This window comes from Phacochoerus africanus, chromosome 14, assembly GCF_016906955.1.
Source record: "Phacochoerus africanus isolate WHEZ1 chromosome 14, ROS_Pafr_v1, whole genome shotgun sequence".
Classification (NCBI taxonomy): Eukaryota; Metazoa; Chordata; class Mammalia; order Artiodactyla; family Suidae; genus Phacochoerus; species Phacochoerus africanus.
The window spans coordinates 35,616,729-35,644,117 of NC_062557.1; the positions used below are offsets into that span (position 1 = coordinate 35,616,729).

Sequence of the window (27,389 nt, forward strand, 5' to 3'; positions counted from 1 at the left end):
TAAATATAGAAATAGTATGTCCAGTTCCTTTAACAATATTTTCATAGTTTGATCACTGAGATATATTCTAATAGGGCACTGACTCACCATCAGTGTTTTCTGATACCTTGATACATGAAGGTTTTCCGTGCTTTAGTAACACAAGAATTTTGAACAAAGCAAATTGGCCCTCCTTAGGTTGACTACATAATGTTAGTAGCATTACATCAGAGCAAGTCTGTTTTATTTTATTTTATTTTTTTGTCTTTTTGCCTTTTCTAGGGCCACTCCCGTGGCATATGGAGGTTCCCAGGCTAGGGGTCTCATCGGAGCTGTGGCCACTAACCTACGCCAGAGCCACAGCAACTCGGGATCCGAGCTGCGTCTGCAACCTACACCACAGCTCAGGGCAACGCCGGATCCCCAACCCACTGAGCAAGGCCAGGGATCGAACCCACAACCTCATGGTTCCTAGTTGGATTCGTTAACCACTGCGCCACGATGGGAACTCTGAGCCAGTCTGTTTTAGAATAGTTTCCCATGATGCCATAGTCCTAGAGCAAAATAACTAAAAAGGATAGAAATCCCTAAAATAGAGTGCTTATGTGCCCCCCACACTTTTCTAAGTGATGTATGTTAAATCACTTATACTTTTTATGTAGCACCTAGGCATGCCTTGCTTCCCTGTTTGCCACTTTTACAGTCAAATCAAGTATAGTTTGAAAACCTAGACAGGAAAAACAAAGCTTAAAGTGTTAAAAACTGATGATCATTAATTTAGATTTCTGAATCTAATATTGCTGACATTAAACTTTTTTTTTTTTTACTATATTTCTTGGATTTTAATAAATCTCTTTCCCAGTTAACATTTTTGCATTCGGGGATTTATCTTACAGTTGTATACTCTTTCCTCAAGAGCTTTTTTTTTTTTTTTTGGTCTTTTTAGAGCCACACCGCAGCATATGGAGGTTCCCAGGCTAGGGGTCTAATAGGAGCTGTAGCTGCCACCCTACACCACAGCTCATGGCAACGCTGGATCCTTAACCCACTGAGCGATGCCAGGGATGGAACCCTCATCGTCATGGTTCCTAGTCGGATTCGTTAACCACTGAGCCATGATGGGAACTCCCCCAAAAGCTTTATGATACTGATGAGCATCTTCGAAATTGAGGCAGTGGTAGTTTACCAAGCACAGAGATGCGCCTTTCTTTTTTCATGTTCTCTGAAGAAATTATATCTGATTATACATGCACATTCTCAGTCCTTCTCAGTCTGTTATAACCTGGGCTTTGCTGCTTGAATTTCTTGTGATTCTTGAAATGATTCTTGAAGGGAAAGAGGGCCCCAGACTGTGGTGGCTTTTCCTTGGGCTCTTTCTTCCCTGTGCTAGCATTGAACTTTGTAGATTTTTTCCCTCAGCATCCTGCAGATATCTGGATTCTGAAACCTGAAAGTTATAATTTTTTCTACTTTTCCTAAATCCTTATATAAGATGAATGTGTCTCTTTGCCAACTGTCCTTCATATTTGGCAGAGTTTAATGTTAAAGAAGTTTCCCCCTTCTCCTAGTTGGACTCCCAAGAGCAACTTCTGAAAATAATGCTCTCCAGTAGAACTGTGCAGTGATGAAAATGTTCTTTATTCTGTGCCTTCCAATACAGTAGTCACATGTGACAGTTGTGTACTTGAAAGAACTGAGGAACTGAATTTAACTTATTATTTCCTGAGCAAGATTAAAGAGCTGCATGTGACCACTGGCTGCCATATTGGCCAGTGTCTCAGACCTCTCAGTTCTGATTGGACAGACATTGTACAGCTCTTTTATGGAGCATAGACTCTAGTTCTGAAGTGATGTCACTCTTTGAATGGCTTGATATTCCTCTTCACCTTTTGAAATTGTATTCTTCCTTCCTGCCAGCTAAATTGCCTGATAAAAGTCTAATCCTTAGAATTCCAATTTGATTTTCAGATTTTGTAACCTATAAGAATGAGGATTATTCTGGGTAGTTGTTTTTTTTTTTTTTTTTTGCTTTTTTAGGGCCACACCCATGGCATGTGGAGGTTTCCAGACAAAAATAAAATAAAATAAAAATTAAAAAAAAAAAGAAAATGACTTTGACAGAATATTGTTATCTAATCTCAGGCTTTATTCAGATTTCATCAGTTGTTCCAGTAATATTCTTTTTTTTTTTTTTGCCTTTTCTAGGGCGGCACCTGCGGCATATGGAGGTTCCCAGGCAAGGGGTCTAATCAGAGCTGCAGCCGCCGGCCTACTCCAGAGCCACAGCAACATGGGATCCGAGCTGCATCTGCGACCTACACCACAGCTCATGGCAACGCTAGATCCTTAACCCACTGAGCAAGGGCAGGGATCGAACCCGCAACCTCGTGGTTTCTAGTCGGATTCATTAACCACTGAGCCACAATGGGAACTCTCCCAGTAATATTCTTTATATCAAAAGAAAATTCAGGATCAGGAACATTGTGTTGTCCTGTCTCTAGGTTTCTTTAATATGGAACTCTATATTTCAAGATGTAGGTATTTTTGAAGAGTATAGATCATTGATTTTGTGGCATTTTCCTCAATTTGGGTTTATCTGATATATCATCATGATCAGATTCAGGTTGTATACTCTTGGCAGGAATACTAAAGGAGTGATGTGTTCTTTGCAGTGAGACTCATCAGGAAGCACATGCTATCATTTTGACTCATTGCTGGTTGTGTCTAGCAGGTTTCTTCACTATAAATGTTTCCCTTTGTAATAAATATCCTGTGAGGAGATATTTTGAGCTGTAAATATCTGTTACTCTTCAGAATTTCATCCATTAATTTTAGTTATCCATTGATGATTTTTGCCCAAATCAATTACTGTATTGATTGCAACATACTGACGTTTAAAAAATTCCATCAGTCTTTTATCAGTTTCAAGTTAGCTTTCTTCTACAAGGAACAACTTTTTCTTTTTTATTTATATTAGTATGGACTCCTGGGTTTTGTAGATCTTTTTAATCCATAATTTTCCTGAAAAATGATTAACAGTATATGTAGAGTAAAGGGATGTTGTCCGGTGGAAGAATATTCTGACCTCTACAGCTTTAGGCGTATTGAAAAGCAGAGATGGAAGAGGCGTTTTTTTGTTGTTGTTTTTTTCAGGGCCACACTTGATGCATATGGAAGTTCCCAGGCTAGGGGTCGAATCAGAGCTGCAGCTGCCGGCCTGGGCCTCAGCCACGTGAGATCTGAGCCGCATCTTCGAACTACAGCTCACAGCAACACAGATCCTTAACCCACTGAGCCAGGCCAGGGATCCAACATGTGTCCTCATGGATACTAGTCAGTTTTGTTTCTGAAGCACCATAATGGGAACTCTCTCTACCTAACTTTAGTTAGGCAAATTAAAGAGCAGAATTGGAAGTTTTAAAGACTAATTTTTTTTCTTGAAAGAAAAAAACAAATTCAGTGTCTTAACTAAGTTAAGTTGAGCACCCAGACACCAGTAATCTTTTATCAGTAGTCCAAAGAAATTCACACCCAGCGTTTCAGCCAACTTCTAGGACAGCTGAATCAAGCAGATAATAAAATGCAAATACCAAAAGAAGTTACCCTTGAGCTGGCCTAAGTACCAGTACATTATATGTACTAGTCGAATGTATTGAGGCTTTACTGTGTCAGGTAATGTTCTAAGAGCACTTTCACATTAAATCTTCACAATTGTGAGATGTGTACTGTTGTCTCAGATGTTTAGATGAGATGGATATACAGAGATAATTTGATTTGCCCCTGATCACTTACATGGCAAAACTAGGACTTAAATCCAGACATTTGGGCTCTTATGAGGAATCCACAGAACTAATTCTGGGTAGCACTTGTGGTTTATAATCAGTTATACATTTGTATGGTAATTGTTTCCTTGAATGAAGAACCTTCTGTGTTCTCTAGATTATGGGGACTCTGAAATACCATTTCTCACTACAAAAGTAAGAATGCAGTGTCTTTTTCTTTGCTTTTTTATTTTTTTGGTCTTTTTAGGGCTGCACCTGCCACATGTGGAGGTTCCCAGGCTAGGGGTCTAATTGGAGCTTAGCTGCCGGCCACAGCCATGGCCACAGCAACGCCAGATCCAAACCGTATCTGTGACCTGCACCACATCTCACGCTAACACCAGATCCTTAATCCATTGAGTGAGGCCCGGGATTGAACCGCAACCTTATGGTTCCTAGTTGGATTCGTTTCTGCTGCCCCACGATGGGAACCCCCAGTGTCTTTTTTTCTTAATCATGTTAATCTGAGAATTAGGGGTGAAAAGGGGAGGAGATGGAAGAGGAAACATTTTTGTATCATTTGTGAAATGTAATTCCAGGGCATTCCAGAGTTTTGGGTGTGCCAATTAACAGGAAATCTGTTTATATTCAGCTCTCTCCTCCGTATTGGTGGTTTCCCATCTATATAAAGCACTTTACAGCATCCGTGAATTTTTGATTTTTGGTGTCTGGGGGTGGTTCTGGAACCAGTCCTCTACAGATACTGAGGGATGGATGGTTGTACTTACTTTGTGGAATCTGACTTCCAGGTATATCCCAAAATAGAATATCCCCAGCTTCAACAGTATCGACATTTTGTCAATTGAGAGGATAAAAATGTGGCCAGAATTTGTATATTATTTTGTATTTTCTGAAAATATCTGCAAGTTTGGAGATGCTTATATGTTCTCTGAACTTATTAGCGGGTTTGTTCCACAGTCTTTAATTCAGTTTCTGTGGTAGGTAGCTCATATACCATCAGACCTTTATAATAGGAATATTTTATGGTTAGTATGTGCTGTTTTGAAAATGAAACTTTTAAAACTTTATGTTGTAAAGTTCTAATCTATATGAATATTATTAGACATGCTTATCTAGTATGATAACCCTTTATGCAACCCTGTTTTTTGTTTTTGTTTTTTTTTTTTGCTTTTTAGGACCACACCTGCGGCACATGGAAGTTCCCATGCTAGGGGTCAAACCTACACCACAGCCACAGCAGCAGGATCCGAACTGTGTTTGCAACATACACAGTTCATGGCAGTACCAGATCATCAACCACTGAGTGAGGCCAGAGATCAAACCTGCATCTTCATGGTTACAACTAGGCAGGTTTGTTATACTGATCCACAATGGGAACTCCTGTTGTGTGATCCTATCTTAAGAGTGCACCTAAGCTGGAATTGTCATTAATAATGGTGACCTGTCCTATAATTGTGTTTTGGGATGTTTCTCTCTTTTTTTTTTTTTTGTCTTTTTGCTATTTCTTGGGCTGCTCCTGCGGCATATGGAGGTTCCCAGGCTAGGGGTCTAATCGGAGCTGTAGCTGCCAGCCTACGCCAGAGCCACAGCAACGCGGGATCCGAGCCGCGTCTGCAACCTACACCACAGCTCACGGCAACGCCAGATCGTTAACCCACTGAGCAAGGGCAGGGATCGAACCCGCAACCTCATGGTTCCTAGTCGGATTCGTTAACCACTGCGCCACGACGGGAACTCCGGGATGTTTCTCTTTTGATGAATATATTATAGGAAAATATGGAAGAATTTGTGAGTGTTTTGGGCATTCTTGCTGAAAAGTATCACCTATAAGGAAAAATTCTTACCATATTTGAAGAGCAGGAAGTAAATGTAACTTTCTGTTAACTGATACTAATAGGTCACTTGAAGTTCTATCACTTATCCTATCAACTGAAAGAGGCTTTTTAGGAAGGAGGAGTTTCCTATTTAGCTGTGTAAATGGGCATTAATTAAGTATGCTTCTTAAAATGTTTAAATGTGTAGACTGGTAAGAGGTGGCCACCTACCTCTTACTTAACTTTGTTTTTTAAATAAAGGGTATAGACTACTTCACATGGTGTATTTTTTTTTAAAGCTGTCTTATTTTTTTATTACTCACTGAGTTTATTACATTTGTAGTTGTATAGTGATCATCGCAACCCAATTTTACAGCATTTCCATCCCAAACCCCCAGTGCACCCCCTGACTCCCCAGTCACATGGTGTATTTTGAATAGTACTAGTACATTCTTATTAGAGAAGATTAAAAATATATGTGTGTAATAGCTCTTGGTAGAATGTGTTAATGAGAAAAAAATAAGGATTACGTAGATTGTGAGGAATGCAAGGAACTCCACCCATTTTGAACCAAAATTTTCCTTTCAGCAAATAAACAGCCTTGAGGCTGAAGGTCAGTGTTAACTTTTGACCACATGCTTTTCTTGCTGCATTTATCTGGAGATAAATGGAATAAGAAACATAGGTTTTTTGATTTACCTTTTTACTCCTCGTTACTGTTGTTTCTAGCAGTGTTTTCTTCTCTTGTCTTGTACCTGACTCTTACGTAGAGGGGTAAAAAGGAATCTATTAAAATCATTAGTGGGTTCAGTTAGTACTGTTTGTGGCTTGCATCCTTGTTTTACTTTAAATTTTGCTGTTTGGCTAGCACTATATATTTTTACTTTCTCAGACAATTTAGGCATTTAAGCTGTGATGGTTCATACTCAGTTGCCTTATGTGAATGCTTGAGAAACATAGAATTCTTTTTTTGGGGGGGGGGGCTTTTTTAGAGCTGTACCCATTGCATGTGGAAGTTCCTAGGCTAGAGGTCAAATCAGAGCTATAGCTGCTGGCCTACACCACAGCAGCTTGGAATCCAAGCTGAGTCTGTGACCTACACCACAGCTCACAGCAACGCCAGATCCTTAACCCACCGAGCAAGGCCAGGTATCGAACCTGCGTCCTCATGGATATTAGTTGGATTCATTTCCACTGCGCCTCAACAGGAACTCCTGGGAAAGCTAGAATTCTTATTTTACAGAGCCATTTAGAAGATAATTTGTTGTGTTTTCGAATCTAATTCAGGGGTTCTAGGATCTTTTGGATTTTTTTTTTTAATTGTTGGAAAGTTAACTATCAGTTAAACTTAAGCGTCTGAGGACTGATTTACTCAGAAAAACAGATGCATCCACCTTCCATGAAATCAAACGAACAACTTGGTTTGTACAAGGCTTCGCTGAAGCCCTCACACTGTCCCTTCATATGTTGTTGATCATCACTTTTTTTTTTTGCTCTTTAGGGCTGCACCTGCGGCATATGGAGGTTATCACACTAGGAGTCTAATTGGAGCTGCAGCTGCCGGCCTACACCACAGCCACAGCAATGCCAGATCCAAGCTGTGTCTGCCACCTACACCACAGCTCATGGCAACGCTGGATCCTGAACCCACTGAGCGAGGCCAGAAATCAAACATGCACCCTCCTGGTTCCTAGTCGGATTCGTGTCTGCTGCACCACGGCGGGAACTCCAAGGATCACTTAATCCACGAAGATAAAAGTTAGAAAGAAATGAAAATTGATAATTCATCAAGTTTTGTTATAACCAAGCTTATTTATAAGTTACATATCTCATGGCTTGTGTACTTTTCTTGCGCTGCACCATATACTAGAGCTTGTAAAACTAGTTAATCTACTACTTTATTTCTGTGTTTAATAGTTAGACAATTGCTTGTCTCCTTGCCCTGGTATTCAATGACTAAGTTACTGTAACTACACTTTATAATTTGTTGTGCCTGCAGTCATTGAGGTGTAAGAGGGACATGAAAGTAAAATGTTGTCTCCTAATCTTATGTTTTATCTTATGATATCCTGGCCTGGTTATAGTTAAGCAGTACTAGCAAGAGAGTTTAAAAAAAGAATTTAAGGAGTTCCCGTCGTGGCGCAGTGGTTAATGAATCCGACTAGGAACCATGAGGTTGCGGGTTCGATCCCTGCCCTTGCTCAGTGGGTTAACGATCTGGCGTTGCCGTGAGCTGTGGTGTAGGTTGCAGATGCGGCTCAGATCCCGCGTTGCTGTGGCTCTGGCTTAGGCCGGTGGCTACAGCTCCAATTCGACCCCTAGCCTGGGAACCTCCATATGCCACGGGAGCGGCCCAAGAAATAGCAACAACAACAACAAAAAGACAAATAAATAAATAAATAAATAAATAAATAAAATAAAATAAGGAAAAGAGGGAGTTCCCGTCGTGGCACAGTGGTTAGCGAATCCGACTAGGAACCATGAGGTTGTGGGTTCGATCCCTGGCGTTGCTCAGTGGGTTGATGATCCGACGTTGCCGTGAGCTATGGTGTAGGTTGCACATGCGGCTCGGATCCCGCATTGCTATGGCTCTGGCATAGGCTGGTGGCTACAGCTCTGATTAGACCCCTAGCCTGGGAACCTCCACATGCCACGAGAGCGGCCCAAGAAATGGCAAAAAGACCAAAAAAAAAAAAAAAAGAATTTAAGTTAAATACAGTTAACTTGGCTCAGTCAGTCCTTAATAGTAGTGACGGTGATGATCTATGGGAAGAGAAATTGGTTATCTGAGGAACAAAGGCAGGAGGAAGATTTGATTTATTTTATTTTATTTTTTTGGTCCTGTAGTTTTTCATATTTGTTTGTATTTTGTTCCATGTGAATTCGTTATATTATGGAGGAAAGAAAACAAAACCCTAGGCTGGCCAAAGCTAAGAAAGCCTTTGGGTAGCCTTTTAGTGGGACTTAATCTATTAATACTGCATTTAGTCACCCAGAGGAATGAATGACCCTGTCTGGTAGAGATCTCCTTCAAAACGCATGTGATTCCATTATTTTTCTTGTTAAAAATCCTTAAGTAGCTTCCTTTGCCTGCAGAAAAAATTCTGGATTCTTACTGGGGTACATTTAGCTAATCAGTCTAGCCCTTGCTTGTGTTTGTAACCTTAATTCTCTACTTGGAAAGCCTTTCATAGTCTACACTCCCAGTGTTACAGGAGCACTTACAGTTCCCTTTAGCAGACCACACATTTCTAGGCCTTAGCATTTGTTCTTCCTTCTGTTGAGTGTTCCCTCATCTGCCTCCCTTGAACACATTCATTCGCTTACCTGTAGTCCACCTTTAACCATATCTCCCTTACATGTCTTTGTTTTGGCACTTTTTGCAAAGTTTGTAACTTTGTCTACTTGTCTGTCTGCTCTGGCTAGTCCAAGTTCCTTTTAGATCAAGAACCTTGTGAAATTTTTAAATCTCTCATTTTATGCTATAGTTTAATTTTCAGATTCCTAAAGTCCAATGCCTATGAACAAGTAATTACTAAATGTTAAAGGGGCTTAGGACAGATCCAATAGTTCAAAGATCTTAACCCAAGAAACAGTGATGACCTCAAGTCCCTTGACCCATAAAGGCTAGCTTTCAGATATAGCTCTTTCCTTTTTATTTGTCTATTTATTCTGCCTTTCAGTTGTAACCAGTGGGTTATACATCTCTAGTTATAACTACAAGGTTATAGTGAAACAATTGACCGCCATATTGTTGGAAAAGAGGAAGTCCACTATATTAATTGCCTCACTTGATCAAGATAATGAAGTTGTCACCATTGACCTTGAAGGATAAATGGCTAAATGAGGATTAATAATGATGACAATCCATGAATACCAAGTCTTTCTAATTCACTTTGTAATATGATTTATTAATTTTTTTTCTCTTTTCCCTCAGCTCCAGAACCTGGGTATAAACCCAGCAAACATTGGCTTCAGTACCCTAACTATGGAGTCAGACAAGTTCATCTGCATTAGAGAGAAAGTAGGAGAGCAGGCCCAGGTGGTAATTATTGATATGAATGACCCAAGTAATCCAATTCGAAGACCAATTTCAGCAGACAGCGCCATCATGAATCCAGCTAGCAAAGTAATTGCACTAAAAGGTATAAAAAAAGATTGGGTATTTTTCTTAAAACTTGTATAATGTGTTCATATACAATAATTGGGGTCTTTTTGGTATATTGATTAAATTTGTTTATGTATATTTTCACAGTTAAAGCTGTTCCTGTATTTGATTTTTGACTACTTTTATGACTCAGTGTGTTTCTGTGAGAGGCCTTACTTTCTACTCATAGATCTACTTAGAAGCTTTTAAGTGTTAGATTAAATTTTATACCTACAGTGTGGTAAGATTGTGCTGAAAACATAACTCCAAAGACAGAAGGCGTAAGAAATTAGTGATTAGTATTCTGAAATAAAATATACTAGTATTAGCGTCTAAACATTGCAGAAGTTTATGATGATGAATTTGTTCATGCTGTGCCTTTTTTATACTTCAGCCGTGCATTTCATTTAGATTATTAAGTTCTAAAAATGGCTTCAATTTCCACTCATATTTAAAAGTGTGTACATAGCTGGATATTAAATCTTTGGAATCAGTGGTGTTAAGAGTTTATTCAGACTAACTTTAATTGTCCCTATAGGGGACTGTCCAACCTGTCAGTATGAACAGAGTTCAGAGACTTTCATAATGTCTGGGAGTCTGTGTTAATTTTTTCTTTTGAACTTTAGACTGAGTGTAATTGACAATTAAATAGATTTTTAAGAGAAAAACTGTCTGAATCTAAAAGATATGTTTAGTTTCCCATTTTTTGTTTTGTTGTTTTTCATCTTGGTAGTAGGAAGAAGAATTCAGATTGCTAGTAGTTTCTTGATAAATTTGTGAGGTGCTGAAGTTTTTAAACAAATTTTTTCTTACACGAGTTACACATTATGTTTAATAGTTACACTGGTTGGAGATTGAATTGGGTGAGGGGGAGTTCCTGTTGTGGATCAGCAGGTTAAGAACCTGACTAGTATCCATGAGGATGCGGGTTCTATCCTGGCCTTGCTTAGTGGGCTAAGGATCTAGGGTTGCCACATGCTGTGGTGTAGGTGGCAGATGCAGCTTGGATCTGCCGTTGCTGTGTTCAGCCCCCAGCCTGGGAACTTGCATATGCTGCAGGTGCGGCCATAAAATGAAGAAAAATAATTAATTAAAAAAAAATTGGGTAAGGGGTAGGGAGCAAGCATACTCAAACAAATAATTTACCATCACACACCTATGATAGGAGTTGATCTCACCTCAAGGAAAGATGGTCCAGCTTTTACCTGGGACCACTTGTTTTGTGGCAGTAAGCTTTCCTCCTTCTCCACCTACCCCACGCCCCATCCCCTCACATGGATTTCCTGGGCCAGGGATCTGATCCAAGCTGCAGTCTCGACTTCAGCCACACTTGGGGCAATGCTGGATCTTTAACCCGCTATGCCCGGCCAGGGATCATGTCCCAGCACTCCTGAAATGCTTCCTATCCTGTTGTGCTACAGTGGGAACTCCAGCTTTTGCTTCATTTAGACAATACATATTATACTTTAAGGTATTAAGCTCCCTCAGCCTTCTCAAAGAATTTAATTCAACTGCTTAGCAGGTCTCACACCTCTATTAAAAGGCCATTGTTTTAATTTTCTCAAAATTCTTTTCTATTTTTAATGTTATTGTTATTTTATCACATTTCTTAATGCTTTCTTATGTGTGCAGATGGTGAGTTATCTTAGTTAGATTGTGTTAGTTATTGTCCTGTTCTATAAAAAGAATAAATTGAAAAGATTTTTAGAGCATTGCATTATAGATTTTTGCCTGTATGTCTACACTACAGAGTTAAGCTCTCATCCCTTGCCCTCTTCTCTAAACCCCCACCCCCCACATATATTCCAGCCCCTTTCATGTAAAGAATAAAACGTGTAATTAGGGTTTGAGGAAGGCAGCAAAGGAAAGTCATCCCCAAGTACTGCTTCTCTTTGAATCCAGTTTCAAACCCCATGGTTTCTTTTTATAAACAGGACTATAACTCTCACAATTGTTCAAGTCTGGTCGTGGTTTACATATTGTGTGGGATGGGAATAACATTCTTCATTTATGGAAGAAGTTTTTACCCATGTAGTAAGAAGGGTCGTGGTACAAAGCTGTATGTTTTGTGTCCCGTCCCATCCCTCTCTGCACCCCTACCCCCATACTATCTTATAATTTTTGTTCTTCAGGAGCCAGATTCTCTGTGGCAGGAATGGAGTTTTTCTTAGTCTTTAAGGACTAATCTGAATTAGATAGCCTAAGTGATGGCAGTGGGCTTTGAACCTCTGTTAATTTAAACCAAATCACTTTTCAGACTGATGGATTTCAGATTACTAAGTACAAGCCTTTTCATCTGACTCAGTGAACCTTTAACATTCAAGGCAAATTTCATCCTTCTTTTACTAAATGTTTGCTTATTTTGAATGAAGCTTGAACTTTGTTCTTATCTCTAGTGTATTAACATTTGAAATTGTCCTCCTTTGTCTCCCTCTCCTTTCCTCAGCATCTCTACCTTCCCTTTGTAACTTAAACCAATTAAATGTAGCATGCACTTCTCCTATGCGTTAATGGTACAAGGCAGAGTTGAAGTAGATCCTCTTCCAAAAAGAAGCTTCCACAAGATTTAGTTGGATGGAGGATGGCTGCCTTTTTAAAAAAGTAGACATTTTCCTCATGTGCTTGAATCAGATTTGATTTGTTCATTCTCTGTACATATCACTAACTTAGTTTATGGGTAAGCATCCTTAAGTAAGAAGATCGTAGCTTGTTTTCCGTTGTTAAGTGAGCTGTTCTTTAGACTCATTTTTAGTTGGGATTTAGAGTTCTTTGGAAGTCATACTATCTGTTTAAAATGTCATTATTAGAGGTGATAGTTTTGCCTCAGATTTAGATGTCAATTGTTTGCTCATTCTCAGCTATCCTTCAGTGATTGCTGTTCTGTCAGTGTGACTTCTGTAGTTGGTTATTAGTCTCATGATAGAAACATTTTGTTTGGAAGTTGCAGGTTTAGTTGTTGTGGAGATAGTCTAGTCTAGCTAGATATTAATTTATCCTGAACTTTGCTTTCTTGGTGATTCATAATCTTACTTTTGTTTTTAGCTGGGAAAACTCTTCAGATATTTAACATTGAAATGAAAAGTAAAATGAAAGCCCATACCATGACTGATGATGTCACCTTCTGGAAATGGATCTCTTTGAATACCGTTGCTCTTGTTACGGATAATGCAGTTTATCATTGGAGTATGGAAGGAGAGTCTCAGCCAGTGAAAATGTTTGATCGTCATTCTAGCCTTGCAGGGTGCCAGATTATCAATTATCGTACTGATGCAAAGCAAAAGTGGTTACTTCTGACTGGCATATCTGCACAGGTAACATTTTTAGTTTCTAATAAAATGTCTAGAGAATTAATGTGCCCAGAATGTAGTTTATTTTGAAATTAGGTCTTCTTTGCAAATCTGGCTTATTTTAGAAGACGTTTTTCCCCTTTCTTTTCATTTTTAAAAACTAAAGGTTGCCGGCTTAATTCCGGTATATGAACGTATATTTCAGAGTATTCTTACCAGGTGTTCTTAGGTCTTATTTGCAGATTGAGTGGATATTGGGTTCCTGTATGAATGATTTGGAATTTAGTGTGGATATTTACTGCAGAATGAGTATTCCTGTATCTTTTTTCTTTTTTTTTTTAAAGGTAATGTAAAGAGATGGTTGTATATAAGGCACATTTTAAACATTCATGTTAAGCTTTAATAAGATAATGTTTGCAGCTAAATTATGAATTAAGAGGTATCAAATCTACATTGAGACTAACCAGGAGTTGTAAATCTGTCTAAAGATAATAAAGCATTCCAGTTGTTACACTAGTTGATGAATCTGGGAGTTGGTTCATTGGTTCCCCAAACTTTATTCTGTTTGATCTTTTGCAGCAAAATCGTGTGGTGGGAGCTATGCAGCTATATTCTGTAGATAGGAAAGTGTCTCAGCCCATTGAAGGACATGCAGCTAGCTTTGCACAGTTTAAGATGGAAGGAAATGCAGAAGAATCAACTTTATTTTGCTTTGCAGTACGGGGTCAGGCTGGAGGGAAGGTAAGTTTTGCCTTTGGAAATTATTTGAATGAGAAATTGTCTTCTGTCTTTCTGCTTCTAATTGATTTGTCATCTAGTTTCAAAGTCTTGTTAATTTTTTTACCATTGATTTGTGGTGACTTAATTTGTTTAAATTCTGTTTCAGTAGTGATGCTTGTCTGAAATGAATATTCCTTATTTTATACAATTTTTTTGTATCAGCTGTTTATACTAAGCTTTATTTTCATTGTCTTTACCAAAGGCCTTAACTCGATGTTTTTCACCTTTAACCGTGCTTAAGAATCAGTACCATGGAGTTCATTTTGGGGCTCAGTGGTTAACGAACCCAACTAAGATCCATAAGGGTTCAGGTTCGATCCCTAGCTTCGCTCAGTGGGTTAAGGATCCAGTGTTGCCGTGAGCTGTGGTTTAGGTTGCAGACTCGGCTTGGAGGTTTTATAGCTGTGGCTGTGGCGTAGGCTGGCAGCTAGAGCTTTGTTTCAGCCCCTAGCCTGGGAACCTCCACATGCTGTGGGTGCAGCCCTAAAAAGCAAAACTTAAAAAAAAAAAAAAAAAAGAATCAGTACCATGGCTAAGATGTACGTTTGTGTGCCTACTGTTTAGAGAGTGATTCAGTAAGTAGAGCTCATAATGTCTATTTTAACTGCTCTAGGTGACTAGGTAAAATGTGGACCGCAATTTCTGTACTATTGCCTTATTAAGTCAGAGCTTCTCAACCCTGACTATGCATTAAAATCACCTGGACAGGAGTTCCCTTCATGGCTCAGTGGTTAGGAACCCAACTAGCAACCACGTGGTTGCGGGTTCGATCCCTGGCCTCGTTCAGTGGGTTAAGGATCTGGTGTTGCCATGTGCTGTGGTGTGTAGGTCGCAGACTCAGCTCAGATCCCGCGTTTCTGTGGCTATGGTGTAGGTTTGCAGCTACACCTTGGATTGGACCCCAGCCTGGGAACCTCCACATTCTGCGAGTGCGGCCCTTAAAAACAAACAAACAAAATCACCTGGACACTTTTTTGGGGGGGGGGGGGGTTGCCTTTTCTAGGGCCACTTCTGCGGCATATGGAGGTTCCCAGGCTGGGGGTCGAATCGGAGCTGTAGCCACCAGCCTACGCCAGAGCCGCAGCAACGTAGGATCCAAGCTGCGTCTGCGACCCACACCACAGCTCATGGCAACGCCGGATCGTTAACCCACTGAGCAAGGCCAGGGATCAAACCCGAAACCTCATGGTTCCTAGTCGGATTCGTTAACCACTGAGCCATGATGGGAACTCTTCACCTGGACAAATTGAAGTACTTAGTATGTTAGGGTTTTTAGTTGCAGACAACAGAAACAAGGTCTGGTTGATTAGAGCATAAAAAATTTAATGGAAGGATAATGAATAGTTTACAATAGCCAGGAAGGCTTAGAACCAAACTTGGAAAATTGGGAGGATTAGGGGAGAATGTCAACAGCCAGGGCCCCAGCCAAAAGTCCTGCTACAGGACTCTGAGGACCTGCTCTTGCTGTGATTGCAATGCTGGATGCCAGAGTTAACACTGCTGCCCCTGGAAGCTCAGTTTGACGTTCTCATTGCCATAGTAGAAGCTCTGAAGTCTTAATATTTTTTCCATGCTAAGTAGTTTTTAAAAATCAAGAGAGAGATTGTTTAAAATATGGTAATTGATAGCCTCTGAGCTGGGAGGAGACATCTGCACAGAGGTAGAATTCTGCCTAACATTTCAGAGTAAGAATCCTCGAACCAAGGATTGCAACTACCAGCCTCTCAATACGACAAGGATAGAAAACACAATTCAGATGTTTAGATCTGAATTGAAGGAATTTAAACAAAAAGACAAATAGGTATTAGAAATTAGATATATTACGACATAAAGCTGTGACTTTTTTGAAAACTCCTGGAAAAAACCTTGCATATCATTTTTATAGTATCCGAAAACCAGTTTATAAGTCTTAAGCCTACTTGATATAATGTGCTATATCTTTGGTAGTCTGCCATGGTATTTTAGAGAAGACATAATTTTTTCATTATGGCTACTCGTCCTAATTAAGGATGAGACCTTACGACTTTTCGGAACTGAATTATTTTTTAGTCCATTCCTGACATGACTAAGCAAAATAAAAAACACTCTTTCATTGACATTATTTGCTTTCTCTTGCCTTGCTCACTGATGGGCATCCTCAGACATTTTGAGTCAGAATGTTGTCATTCAACTTCTGAGCTGGATGTGATTAGAGAGACAACTTAGGTGTATACTTTTCCACCTGTGTTTAGAGTAGATGTGGGCAGAGAAGAACTTAATAAGTTAGAGTTCTGTTCGGAAACTTAAATTATAATTGGAAGCCGTGAGAAAGCCCCTTTGTGGGTGGTGTTTTACCATTCTCTGGCCTTAACTTAAGGTAGATTGAAGTGTGATTGTTGGAGTTATTCAAATTTTTTTTTTACCTTGAAACTATACACATTCATAGGAAACTACAAAGACAGTACAGAGAGAGAGAGAGAGCTTATGTCCTTTACCTGGTTTCCTCCAGCAGTTACATCTTACATTGCTATGTAGTACACCAGAAAAACCAGAAGTTGACTTTGGTATAATTATGATTGAGTAGATTCAAGATATATACTATTCCGTCACCACAAATATTTCTCTTTTGCTACCACTTCTTCCTCACTGTCTCTAACCCCTGATCACTAATTTACCCTCCATTTAGAATTTTGTCTTCTCCAAAATGCCACATAGATAGACTCATGTAGTATGTGATCTTTTGAGAGTGGCCTTTTTTTCTGTTGTTCCCACTGGGCTAATGTCTATGAGAGTTCATTTTATTACTGAGGAGTGTTCCGTGGTATGGTTGTACCATATAGTTAATATTCACCTATTATAGGACATTTTGGTTGTTTTTAGTTTGGGGCTTGCAAATAAAGCTGCTATGGTCCTTTGAGAAGTTGATTATGAGCTTTATTTTCTTTTGAACAGTTACATATTATTGAAGTTGGCACACCACCAACAGGGAACCAGCCCTTCCCAAAGAAGGCAGTGGATGTTTTCTTTCCTCCAGAAGCACAAAATGACTTTCCTGTTGCAATGCAGGTATTTTAAGCAAATCAAAAGGACTTGTTTTCTCTTTTATATAACTTATTAGTATTCTTGTGTTTTATGTAAGTTCTGGGGCTCTCCCATATTTGAATTTACTGTAAAAATGAAGAGACCATAAATACTAGCTTTTAATTTTTCATAGAAGCCTCTTGTCAAAGTTCTAGAATTTCACCATCTCTAAAATGGAATTGGACTAAATTTTCTGTTTGTATGTTTCATTATTTTACTGAAGTGTTGATTTTCTTTGTACAGATAAGTGAGAAACATGATTGTAGTATTCTTGATTACGAAGTATGGCTATATCCACCTCTATGATCTTGAGACTGGTACCTGCATCTACATGAATAGAATCAGTGGGGAAACAATCTTTGTTACTGCACCTCATGAAGCCACAGCTGGAATAATTGGAGTAAACAGAAAGGGACAAGTAAGGAAACCTTGAAAATTAAATTGTGATAAAATAAAATAGCACTTACTACTGTTAGCTTTAACTTTGAATGTCAGAAAATAATATATACCTAAATATGCAGAAGGATATGATAGAGTTTCTTGCTTTAACATTGTCTCAGGGTGAGAAACTGTTTGGCATATATTATAGCCTAGGATTGTGTTTATGTCTCTATTATCAAAAGAAGTGGCGCTTCATGCAAAAACTAGTAGTCGCATTTGACTGACTATACTTTTTATAGTGGGTTATCCTCATTTGGTCTCTAAGACAGGTTATCAACTACAAGGAAAAGAATTCTTCTTACCTCTTTTTTTCCTAACTCTTTAAGTAATTACTAAATTTTTGTTCATTTTTTGTTTTTTCATGTTTTTTTGGCCATGATATGCAGTGGCTTGATGTGGGATCTCAGTTCCCAGACCTGGGATTGAACCAGGCCGAAGCAGTGAACATGCCAAGTCCTAACCACCTGACCGCCAGGAAACTCCCTGTTACTACATGTTCAGTGTTGGAAGATGATATGTTACAATAGCTTTTGTAGGGTAATTGAAAAGTTACCTTTTGTCACATTTCACAAACCACTTCATACCATCTAAGACAAGTGATCGTTTTTATGTTTTCATAGTATTTTAATGTTAATTTAAAGTATTCTCTCAGGAGATACTTTTTCCTCTAAAAATATGGTAAAATTTTCAAAAACAAGCTGTTAATTGATCTTGCTTTTTACTAGTTTTCCTTCAAATTAGTATTTTTCCTAGCTTGTAAGCAAAAGAAGTAGATAGGTTTTTTTCCCCTCCTTTATTCTGTTAATTTCCAGAAAATGGTATGTATATGATGAGAGAAATACTCTAGAGAAAGAGTCTTTCCCTACTTATCCATGCCTTACTTCAACTCCATACCCTGTTAGGTGTTTCTCCACTAAGACCCTAGATCTTAGGTAGCCGTCCTCATGGCATTTATCACGACGAATAATGGGTGCCTGATTAACTGCATCAGTTGCTATTCTCCCTTAGGAAAGGAGCTTTTCTTTTTTTAATTGTATTTCTACACCAGTCATTGTCTGGCACAAAAGCGACTTTAAAAATTCATTAGCTTTCATTTATTCAGTTGTGTGTGTCTCTCTTGGAAAAATCAAGAGTGTATTGGACTTTTGCTGAACTAGGTTAGTGATAATTTTATGATCATAAAGTTGTTAAGCCAGAGACTATTTTTCCCTCCTATGCTGATGTTTTGTTTTTATTTTGTTAGTTTGTTTTAATTTTATTTTATGGCTGCACCCACAGCATACGGAATAATTCCTAGGCCAAGGGTTGAATCCGAGCTTCTTAAACCACTGTGACAGTGGGTACTCCCTATGCTGATAATTTTAAGAAAATATTTAAATTAAAGTATTGTGACTGATCTTACCATACATATTTAATATTCATTTGATTCTGTGACCTTACTGTTTCCCTTCTCTTCCCACCACAAATTTTCTGTGCCACCTGTCTTGAGTAAGAAGATGGGGGCTTATAGTAACCTTTAGGCCTCAGGACTTTTCTCACTGTTTATTTATTTATTTTTATTTTATTTTATTTTTTTGTCTTTTTTTTTTTTTTTTTTTTTTGCTATTTCTTTGGGCCGCTCCCACGGCACATGGAGGTTCCCAGGCTAGGGGTCGAATCGGAGCTGCAGCCACCGGCCTACACCAGAGCCACAGCAACGCAGGATCGGAGCCGCGTCTGCAACCTACACCACAGCTCACGGCAACGCCGGATCGTCAACCCACTGAACAAGGGCAGGGATCGAACCCGCAACCTCATGGTTCCTAGTCGGATTCGCCAACCACTAAGCCACGACGGGAACTCCAGGACTTTTCTCACTGTTTAAATCAGAGCCAGGGAGTTCCCATTGTGGTGCAACGGAAACAATCCAACTAGTGACCATGATGTTACGGGTTAAACTCCTGACCTCACTCAGTGGGTTAAGGATCTGGCATTGCCATGAGCTGTGGTGTAGGTTGCACATGCTGCTCAGATCCTGTGATGCTGTGGCTCTGGCGTAGGCCTGCAGCTGTAACTCGGATTCAATCCCTAGCCTGGGAACTTCCATATGCGGCAGATGCAGCCCTAAAAAGCAAATAAATAAATCAGAGCCAACTGCTACTGGACCGATGCCTTGAAGGAATGAGTATGTGATTTCTATTGGTTGAAAAATCAAAAGTGATGAAGATGACATTATTGCCACTATCTTGCTTAAATTCTGAACTTGGTAGAACTGAGTACTTTAGAAGATATAGGAACATCGTTAAGTACTGGTTACTAGAAATGGGTCTAAAAGTGGAATAAAGATGAAAATATGGATTTGGTATTTGGGGAAGACTATAGGAAGTATAGTTAGAAGTGGGTTTGTTTCCTTACTTCCCTTTGGAGTTAACTATTAAAGGTGGAAATCAGGTATGCAAATGACTATAAGGAAAGTCTCTCTTTAAAAAAAAGTATATCTGGGGAGTTCCTGTCGTGGCGCAGTGGTTAACGACTCCGACTAGGAACCATGAGGTTGTGGGTTCGGTCCTTGCCCTTGCTCAGTGGGTTAAGGATCCAGCGTTGCCGTGAGCTATGGTGTAGGTTACAGACGCGGCTCGGATCCCGCGTTGCTGTGGCTCTGGTGTAGGCTGGTGGCTACAGCTCCGATTCGACCCCTAGCCTGGGAACCTCCATATGCCGCGAGAGTGGCCCAAGAAATAGAAAAAAAAAAAAAGTATATCTTAATATGGAGTAGAATGACACATTGCAGATATAGGATGGCATAAGCTTTTGGGGATGGGGTCAGAGCTGTAGAAATGAAAGGTTTTTGTCCGTGTGTGTGTGTGTGTGTGTGTGTGTGTGTGTGTCTTGTAGGGCCAGACCCATGGCATATGGAGCTTCCCAGGCTAGGGGTCCAGTCGGAGCTGTGGCTGCCAGCCTACGCCAAGGTCACAGCATCGTGGGATCCGAGCCGTGTCTGTGACCTACTCCACAGCTCACAGCAACACTGGATCCTTAACCCACTGAGCAAGGCCAGGGATAGGTAGAATCTGCGTCCTCATGGATGCCAGTCAGATTCGTTAACCACTGAGCCACGACGGGAACTCCAGAAATGAAAGGTTTTTGGAGGTTAAAATTTATTCATTTTCCTCAAAAGGAATGTTAGAGCAGACAGATACTACCTATCTCTTTGGTTATTGAGTTCTCAAGTTGTATTCAGATCTCATTGATCTTAGGATGGAAGCTTCCCCCTTTCATTTATTTAACAAATATTAAACATTTACTTTGTGCTAAACACTGCCAGGTGCTGATAATACTTAAATAAAGATAAGTCCCTTTTCTAATGTGGAATAGAGAGTGAGAAATAATAGTGTGAGAAGTGCTGTTGGGGGTAATGTAAGTAGTTTATAAGCTGGGGTGTATAACCAGCTCTGGTGCTGGGGAGAGGAATTGGATGCATCGTGAAGGGCTCCCTTTCCCTTTGGCAATTGACAGGAATTTAGCCTTTAAGCAAGCAGAGCACATTCTGTAATGGTGACTTCTTAGGAAGACTTTTTAGGGTAGGTAACTGTTCGACTAAAAGGAGCAATTAGAAATTGCTCTTGGAGTTCCCCTTATGGGTCAGTGGTTAATGAACCCAACTGGTATCCATGAGGACGCGAGTTCCATCCCTGGCCTTGCTCAAGTGGGTTAAGGATCCAGCATTGCCACGAGCTGTGGTATAGGTTGCAGACCCGGCTCAGATCCTGCATTGCTGTGGCTGTGGCGTAGGCCTGCGGCTCCAGCTCCAGTTCAACCCCTTGCCCAGCAATCACCATATGCTGAAGATTTGGCCCTAAACAAGACAAAAAAAAAAAGAAAGAAAGAAAAGAAAAAAAATTGCTCTTTACTAGCACAACATTTATTAAGCACCTACTGTATACTGTGTTGTGTTAGGTGCATGAGGATTCAGTGGTCCCTCCCCTCACTGAGTATATAATCTGGATTCTAGAAATGTAAAAGCAATTAAAATTACTGAAAAATCCTTAAAAACAATATTCTAGAGTTTTTAAAAGAAATGTACCTTAAACTTCTTCCAGGTAAACCCATACCATGTTGAGAATAAATAAATGGTAGCAAAACAATTAGAGTTTTGAGAGTATGAAGTAAGGAGTTATTTATGTTGCAAGATGGCCATATTTTAGGAACCTCCAAATGGATTAGTGTCTCCTAGAGTTCTCTTTCCTGCCCTCTTTTCTTTTGTTCTTTTTTTTTTTTTTTTTTGTTACGGCAACAAAAAAGTGGCCGTTATAGTTTTATTACCTTTGTGACTCAGAAGTAATAAGCGTTAACCAGATTTGGTATCATTGATACTCAAATGAACACACTGAAGCTATTCATTAAATCTTAAATTGCAGGTTCTCTCGGTATGTGTGGAAGAAGAAAACATAATTCCTTATATCACCAATGTCCTACAAAATCCCGATTTGGCTCTGAGAATGGCTGTACGTAACAACTTAGCTGGTGCTGAAGAACTCTTTGCCCGGAAATTTAATGCTCTTTTTGCCCAGGGAAATTACTCAGAGGCAGCAAAGGTGGCTGCTAATGCACCAAAGGTAAATAGTTAAGAAAATGAAGTTGCCGCGATCAGATTAATGCTAATATACTCACATTATTTCTAATACTGTTAGAAGTGGAATCAGTTCTCCACAGAGAAACTAATCTTTTTTAGGTTATATTTTCCAGTAGAATATGAGTTACCTGTCAGTACCTGTAGATTTGGGTAATTACTTTTCTGTACTCTAGACTTGGTTAGCTTTTTAAAACTCAGACTGTTAGAATGGTATGTAGATGTATCAAGCTGTGATTTACATAGACATAATCATGTTTAATTAGTTAATTGTTATATTGTTTGATCTCATCTATGAAAGCCACTGATTTCATTTCTAAAAGTTAAAGATTAAACAGATCCTGTTCAGTTTATGGCAGAAAGAGTTGTCTTTTTTTTTTTTTTTTTTCCTCTGCACCTGTGGCAAGCAGAAGTTCCTGAAACAGGGATTGAACCCACTCCACAGCAGTGACCATGCCAAATCCTTAAACCATTGAGCCACCAGGGAACTCTGAGAGTTTCCTTAAATTGAGCTGAATTTATTCTCATGGCAGTTGTGTTATGTTGGGCTGAATTCACACCTTACTCTAGTGTAATGAAGTTTCCACTCAATATGAGCCTGGAATAATAGCTAGTTGTAACTACTTTACGAATGTGCTTATTCTCTTACACATTGGCATTACATTTATGTTGGTAAATTTCTTTTCTTTTTTGCAAGCAAGCAAAGTCTTTTTTATTACAGGAAAGCAAAAAGATGTGGTTTTCTCCCATTGGCCTTGCCCAATTACCTATATTCGTTCTTGTCCAGTAGGAGTCTTAGGGGTGGAAATGTCCCATAAGTCTCATGGTTTCTTTGTCCTTTTCTTACCGTAAGGTATATTTCTGATTCAGAATAATCTCATAACATTGAACCAGAAGTGTGACAGGCATTTGACTGAGTTTTTACTATTCAGTATACTGAAGGTTTGAGATTTGGTGTTAGTAGATGGAATTTAAGATCCCATGGAGTTAATTAGTGTGATGTTGGGTCATCTTTAGAAGGAGTCTTTAACATTTCTCTTTCTTAAAGGGAATCCTTCGTACCCCAGATACCATCCGTCGGTTCCAGAGTGTTCCAGCCCAGCCAGGTCAAACTTCTCCTCTACTTCAGTACTTTGGAATCCTTTTGGATCAGGGCCAGCTAAACAAATATGAATCCTTAGAACTGTGTAGGCCGGTACTTCAGCAAGGGCGGAAACAGCTTTTGGAGAAATGGTTAAAAGAAGATAAGGTATATTAAGTTATGTTAACATATTTTTGCTTTGATTGCATTAAATACCATGTTAGCAAGTTAAGAACGTGTGCTGTGCCAAAACATCTGCACCATTATTCATTGCTTGTAGGAATAAAACAAGAGTAGACATTGCATGAGATGCATAAATTTATTTCCTTTTGAAAGAGTATTTCTTTTTGTGGCATATTGAAGGTAGGATGGTAGGATATCTTTATTTTTTAATGGAATCCAGGATTACTTGCTTCGTGGATAAAACTGCTAACCTGGAAGCAAATGGCTACCATTTTGCTTTTAAGAAAAGTTTGGTGTGAGACACTTTGTTCAGTGTACATTCATATTTGTCAACATAGGTAATACTCATTTGGACTTAAGAAAATAGTCCTATCTCCCACATTCCACATTTGATTTGTGCAGTTGTTTCAGTCATGCACCATGATATCTTGTCTTTTAAAATTTCCCAAGTGTCAGAATTTGGTATTTGCTGCTGGTAATTATGTTTGGGTGTGCCGGGGAAACATGTTCTATAAAATGTTGTATTATACATGTTAATAAGACAGTGGTACTATTTTGCTAGAGCACATTATGGAAAAATGTTGCTTATTTGTAAGGCAACTAACAACTTTAAACAGTGGTATTACTTCTTTCACCATAGAAAGCCTTTCTCCACAAAGTGTCAACATTGAATTGCCATGTCTTTTTTTTTTTTCTTTCTTTTCTTTTTTTTGGCCTCCTACCCTGTGGTATATAGAGTTCCAGGGCCAGGGATCAGATCTGAGCCGAAGTCGCAGCCTAAGCTGCAACTGCAGCAATGCTGGATCCTTAACCCACTGTGCTGGGCCAGGGTTCCTGAGATACCACTGGTCCAGGTGCACCACAGCAGGGACTTCTAAATTGCCATGTCATATGCCAGTGTTAAGAACTGAGGTGGTACTATTTAAAGCACTCCAAGTAGTGAATAATTTTTAATGTTGTTAGGCCTTTTAGCTTTAGTGTATGTTGGTGATATTTTTACATTACTAATTCTAAGTCCTTGTTTCTTGACCCAGCTTCTGGCAATCTTATAGGATACTGGAGAATAGTACTTCAGAGTTGGGATGCTTGGACAGGAGTCCGCTGAAGAATAGTTACTAGCCACACTAGCGAGTATTTGAGGTCCGTCCTAATTGTTTTAAGATAAGGAAAGATGGGAACAGCCAAGGTAACTGAGTTGACCAGTATAATAGTGTGAAAGCTTTTTGGTGTCATTACTTTGTTTGGGAATGGTCACATGAAATCTGTTTGTGGTAAAAAAGACTCTGGTCAACTCGTCATTAGTTAGCATGTTCAGTTAAGAGGTATAGACTCTGATAGAACTTCTCAGTGTTGAATATCAGTGATAAAGGCTATTTTCTGACATAATGGTTAAAAGTAGAAAATCAACTCTAGTGTATAAATTAAAACTCTTTTAGAAAAGCTGCTTTCCAGATTAGGCAGCTAAGGTAGGTTGACTAGTACAGAGGAGGGTATCTGCATGTATACCACCTACCAATCCTAAAATTTTTATCTGTTTGACCCTGTGAAATTAATGCCCTACGTTACAACTTCAAATCCAGAAGTCAAGAAGGTAATGAAACTTAGATCCTTCAGACTACAGGTTATATCCTAATTTTAATAATGATCATTTTGATAAGCCTCATCTAACTTCTTGAATGTCAGATTTTCATTTGATAGCATTAAGAGTTGCATTTTTCTGGAAAAATTGGGACCATGTGGTCTGATATCTCAATATTTTCAATAGTTGGAAGTAGAAGATTCTGCTTTTTAAGTATTTATATTCCTAACAAGATATTTGATAATATCCGTGAGTATGAAGTCTTGGTAGGTTTTAATCTTTAAGTAGGGTATGTAGAAAGTTCTACTTTCCACTGCAGTGAATACAAAGTAAAAGAGTTTTTAACTACAACCCCTGCGTATTTATAATATGTTCTGGGACAACTAAGTGACTAAGTGTCTGTCATGTTAGTTATTATTTATAGTGGAAGTAGTATCAACTCTCATTTATAGAACAGCTCATGGATTACTAAATAGTCTCTTTTTCCTTTGGACAGCTGGAATGCTCTGAAGAACTGGGTGACCTTGTGAAATCTGTGGACCCGACATTGGCACTTAGTGTATACCTAAGGGCTAATGTTCCAAATAAAGTCATTCAGTGCTTTGCAGAAACAGGTCAAGTCCAGAAGATTGTTTTATATGCTAAAAAAGTGAGTTCAGTAAAATAAATTCTCAACATAGATTCATTAAAACATTGAGAAAATTAGCCTATAGTAACTCTCAGTGGCATTAATAGTGAATTTCCTTAAATTTTTTATAATTACTTGGAAAGGTGTAAAAATGCTGTTATGGGTCTCACATAGAATTGTACTTCAAAGATGGAGACAATTACTCTTGTGTGGCTTATAGGAATTTAAGTTGCTAGGGCATGTCTAACCAGTTAGAACAAATTTTTTTGTGGTCAGTGAGATTGAATACACCAATTATAAAAATGTATAGTTATATTTGTTCAAATATGTAATCACCAAATTATCTTTGTCTTACATAAACGAAGGTCAAGTTGAGCATCTAAGTTAAAACTGAATTTGTGCTTTCACTAGTAGTAGTTCTGTAGTAGCAGGATTCTTTTGTAGAAAAAACCTTTAAATGATATGAAATGGAACTTTGCAGCAGGGCTTTAAATTTTCGTCTGTTTGTAGGTTGGATATACTCCAGACTGGATCTTCCTGCTGAGAAATGTTATGCGTATCAGTCCAGATCAGGGACAGCAGTTTGCTCAAATGTTAGTTCAGGATGAAGAACCTCTTGCTGATATCACACAGGTAAAGGAACTATAATGTATTTTGTAGAAGTTGATTTAAATAGAGAATGGGGGAATCTGAGTTTAAACAACTTTGGAGAAGAATGGGTTAACCTTTCTATTTATAGAAATTAGAGCTGTATCTATCTACATGGATAAATCTCAAGTATATTACCAAAAAAAAAGTAAGTTGCAGAAGAATGGGCAGTAAGATACCATCTCTGTACAGTTTTAAAACATGTAGGAAAAATGTCTTGTTTAGAGAGGTATGTGAATGAGAAATATGAAAAACATAATGGAAATACTGAAACACAAAGGATAGTCACTGCCAGTAGGTAAAGGGAGAGGGAAGAGAATACATATACAAAGTGGGGAGTCAGAGACTTTCATTTTTATGCTTTTGTATATTTTAAATAGTTCATCAAAATTCTGTCTATCAGTTTGTAATCGATTATATAATATCTTGAAATACTTTGCTTTCACTAGAACTAACTCTAGAAGACAAAAATTTATTCTTAGATTATGAGGTTATTTGTCCAAATAATAATCTTTAAATCTGGTATTTTGTCTGCAAATTTTTTAATGTAAAGAAAGGGATAGTGTTTAATAATTTCCTTTCATTTACACGTTGTCAACAGTATCATAAAGCAATTTTTAAGTATCTTAAAATAATTTCCTTTAAATCTTTTTTGCAGATTGTCGATGTGTTTATGGAATACAATCTAATTCAGCAGTGCACTGCATTCTTGCTTGATGCCCTGAAGAATAATCGCCCGTCTGAAGGTCCTTTACAGACAAGGCTGCTTGAGATGAACCTTATGCATGCACCTCAGGTACGTGTTTTCTTGCTTTTTAGGCATGTTTCCAACACTTGTTTTTGCAGTTACTCGGAGCTTCTTAGATTAAGTTATTTGAAGCTACTGAGATGCTTATTCCTCGTTTAAGAAAATTTAGATAACATTCCTTTGTACTTTCTCTCCTTTATCAATTCAGTACTGAATCTTAATATGTAATCTGGATCTGGATATATATAATATATATATATATATATATATATATATCCAGATAGCATATTATATAAACGTATGTATATTTATATATGAAATCTGGATATAAATGGAATAGTAAATTAAACTTTCCTGTTTATGGTTTCATAGGTCGCAGACGCTATTCTAGGGAATCAGATGTTCACGCATTATGACCGGGCTCACATCGCTCAGCTGTGTGAAAAGGCTGGCCTCTTGCAGCGTGCATTAGAACACTTCACTGACTTATATGATATAAAGCGTGCTGTTGTTCACACCCATCTTCTTAACCCCGAGGTATTTCAGTCTCTTACCTGTTAGTTGTGATTAATTGGTATACTGAAAATGTGTTCGTGTTACCCTGTGGTAGTGATTTAATACCA

At 38.7% G+C, this 27,389-nt stretch overlaps 1 protein-coding gene across 1 annotated transcript in view; it reads left to right on the forward strand.

Moving 5' to 3' along the window:
* CLTC (clathrin heavy chain) overlaps positions 1-27,389 on the forward strand; it is a 69,158-nt gene that overhangs the window by 12,305 nt on the left and 29,464 nt on the right. Inside the window, 12 exon segments of the mRNA XM_047757383.1 lie at positions 9,513-9,720; positions 12,765-13,033; positions 13,589-13,750; positions 16,721-16,834; positions 17,093-17,110; positions 17,112-17,267; positions 21,688-21,885; positions 22,948-23,148; positions 25,239-25,391; positions 25,881-26,003; positions 26,677-26,814; positions 27,139-27,303. Of these exon segments, the coding sequence (XP_047613339.1) occupies positions 9,513-9,720; positions 12,765-13,033; positions 13,589-13,750; positions 16,721-16,834; positions 17,093-17,110; positions 17,112-17,267; positions 21,688-21,885; positions 22,948-23,148; positions 25,239-25,391; positions 25,881-26,003; positions 26,677-26,814; positions 27,139-27,303 (1,905 nt within the window).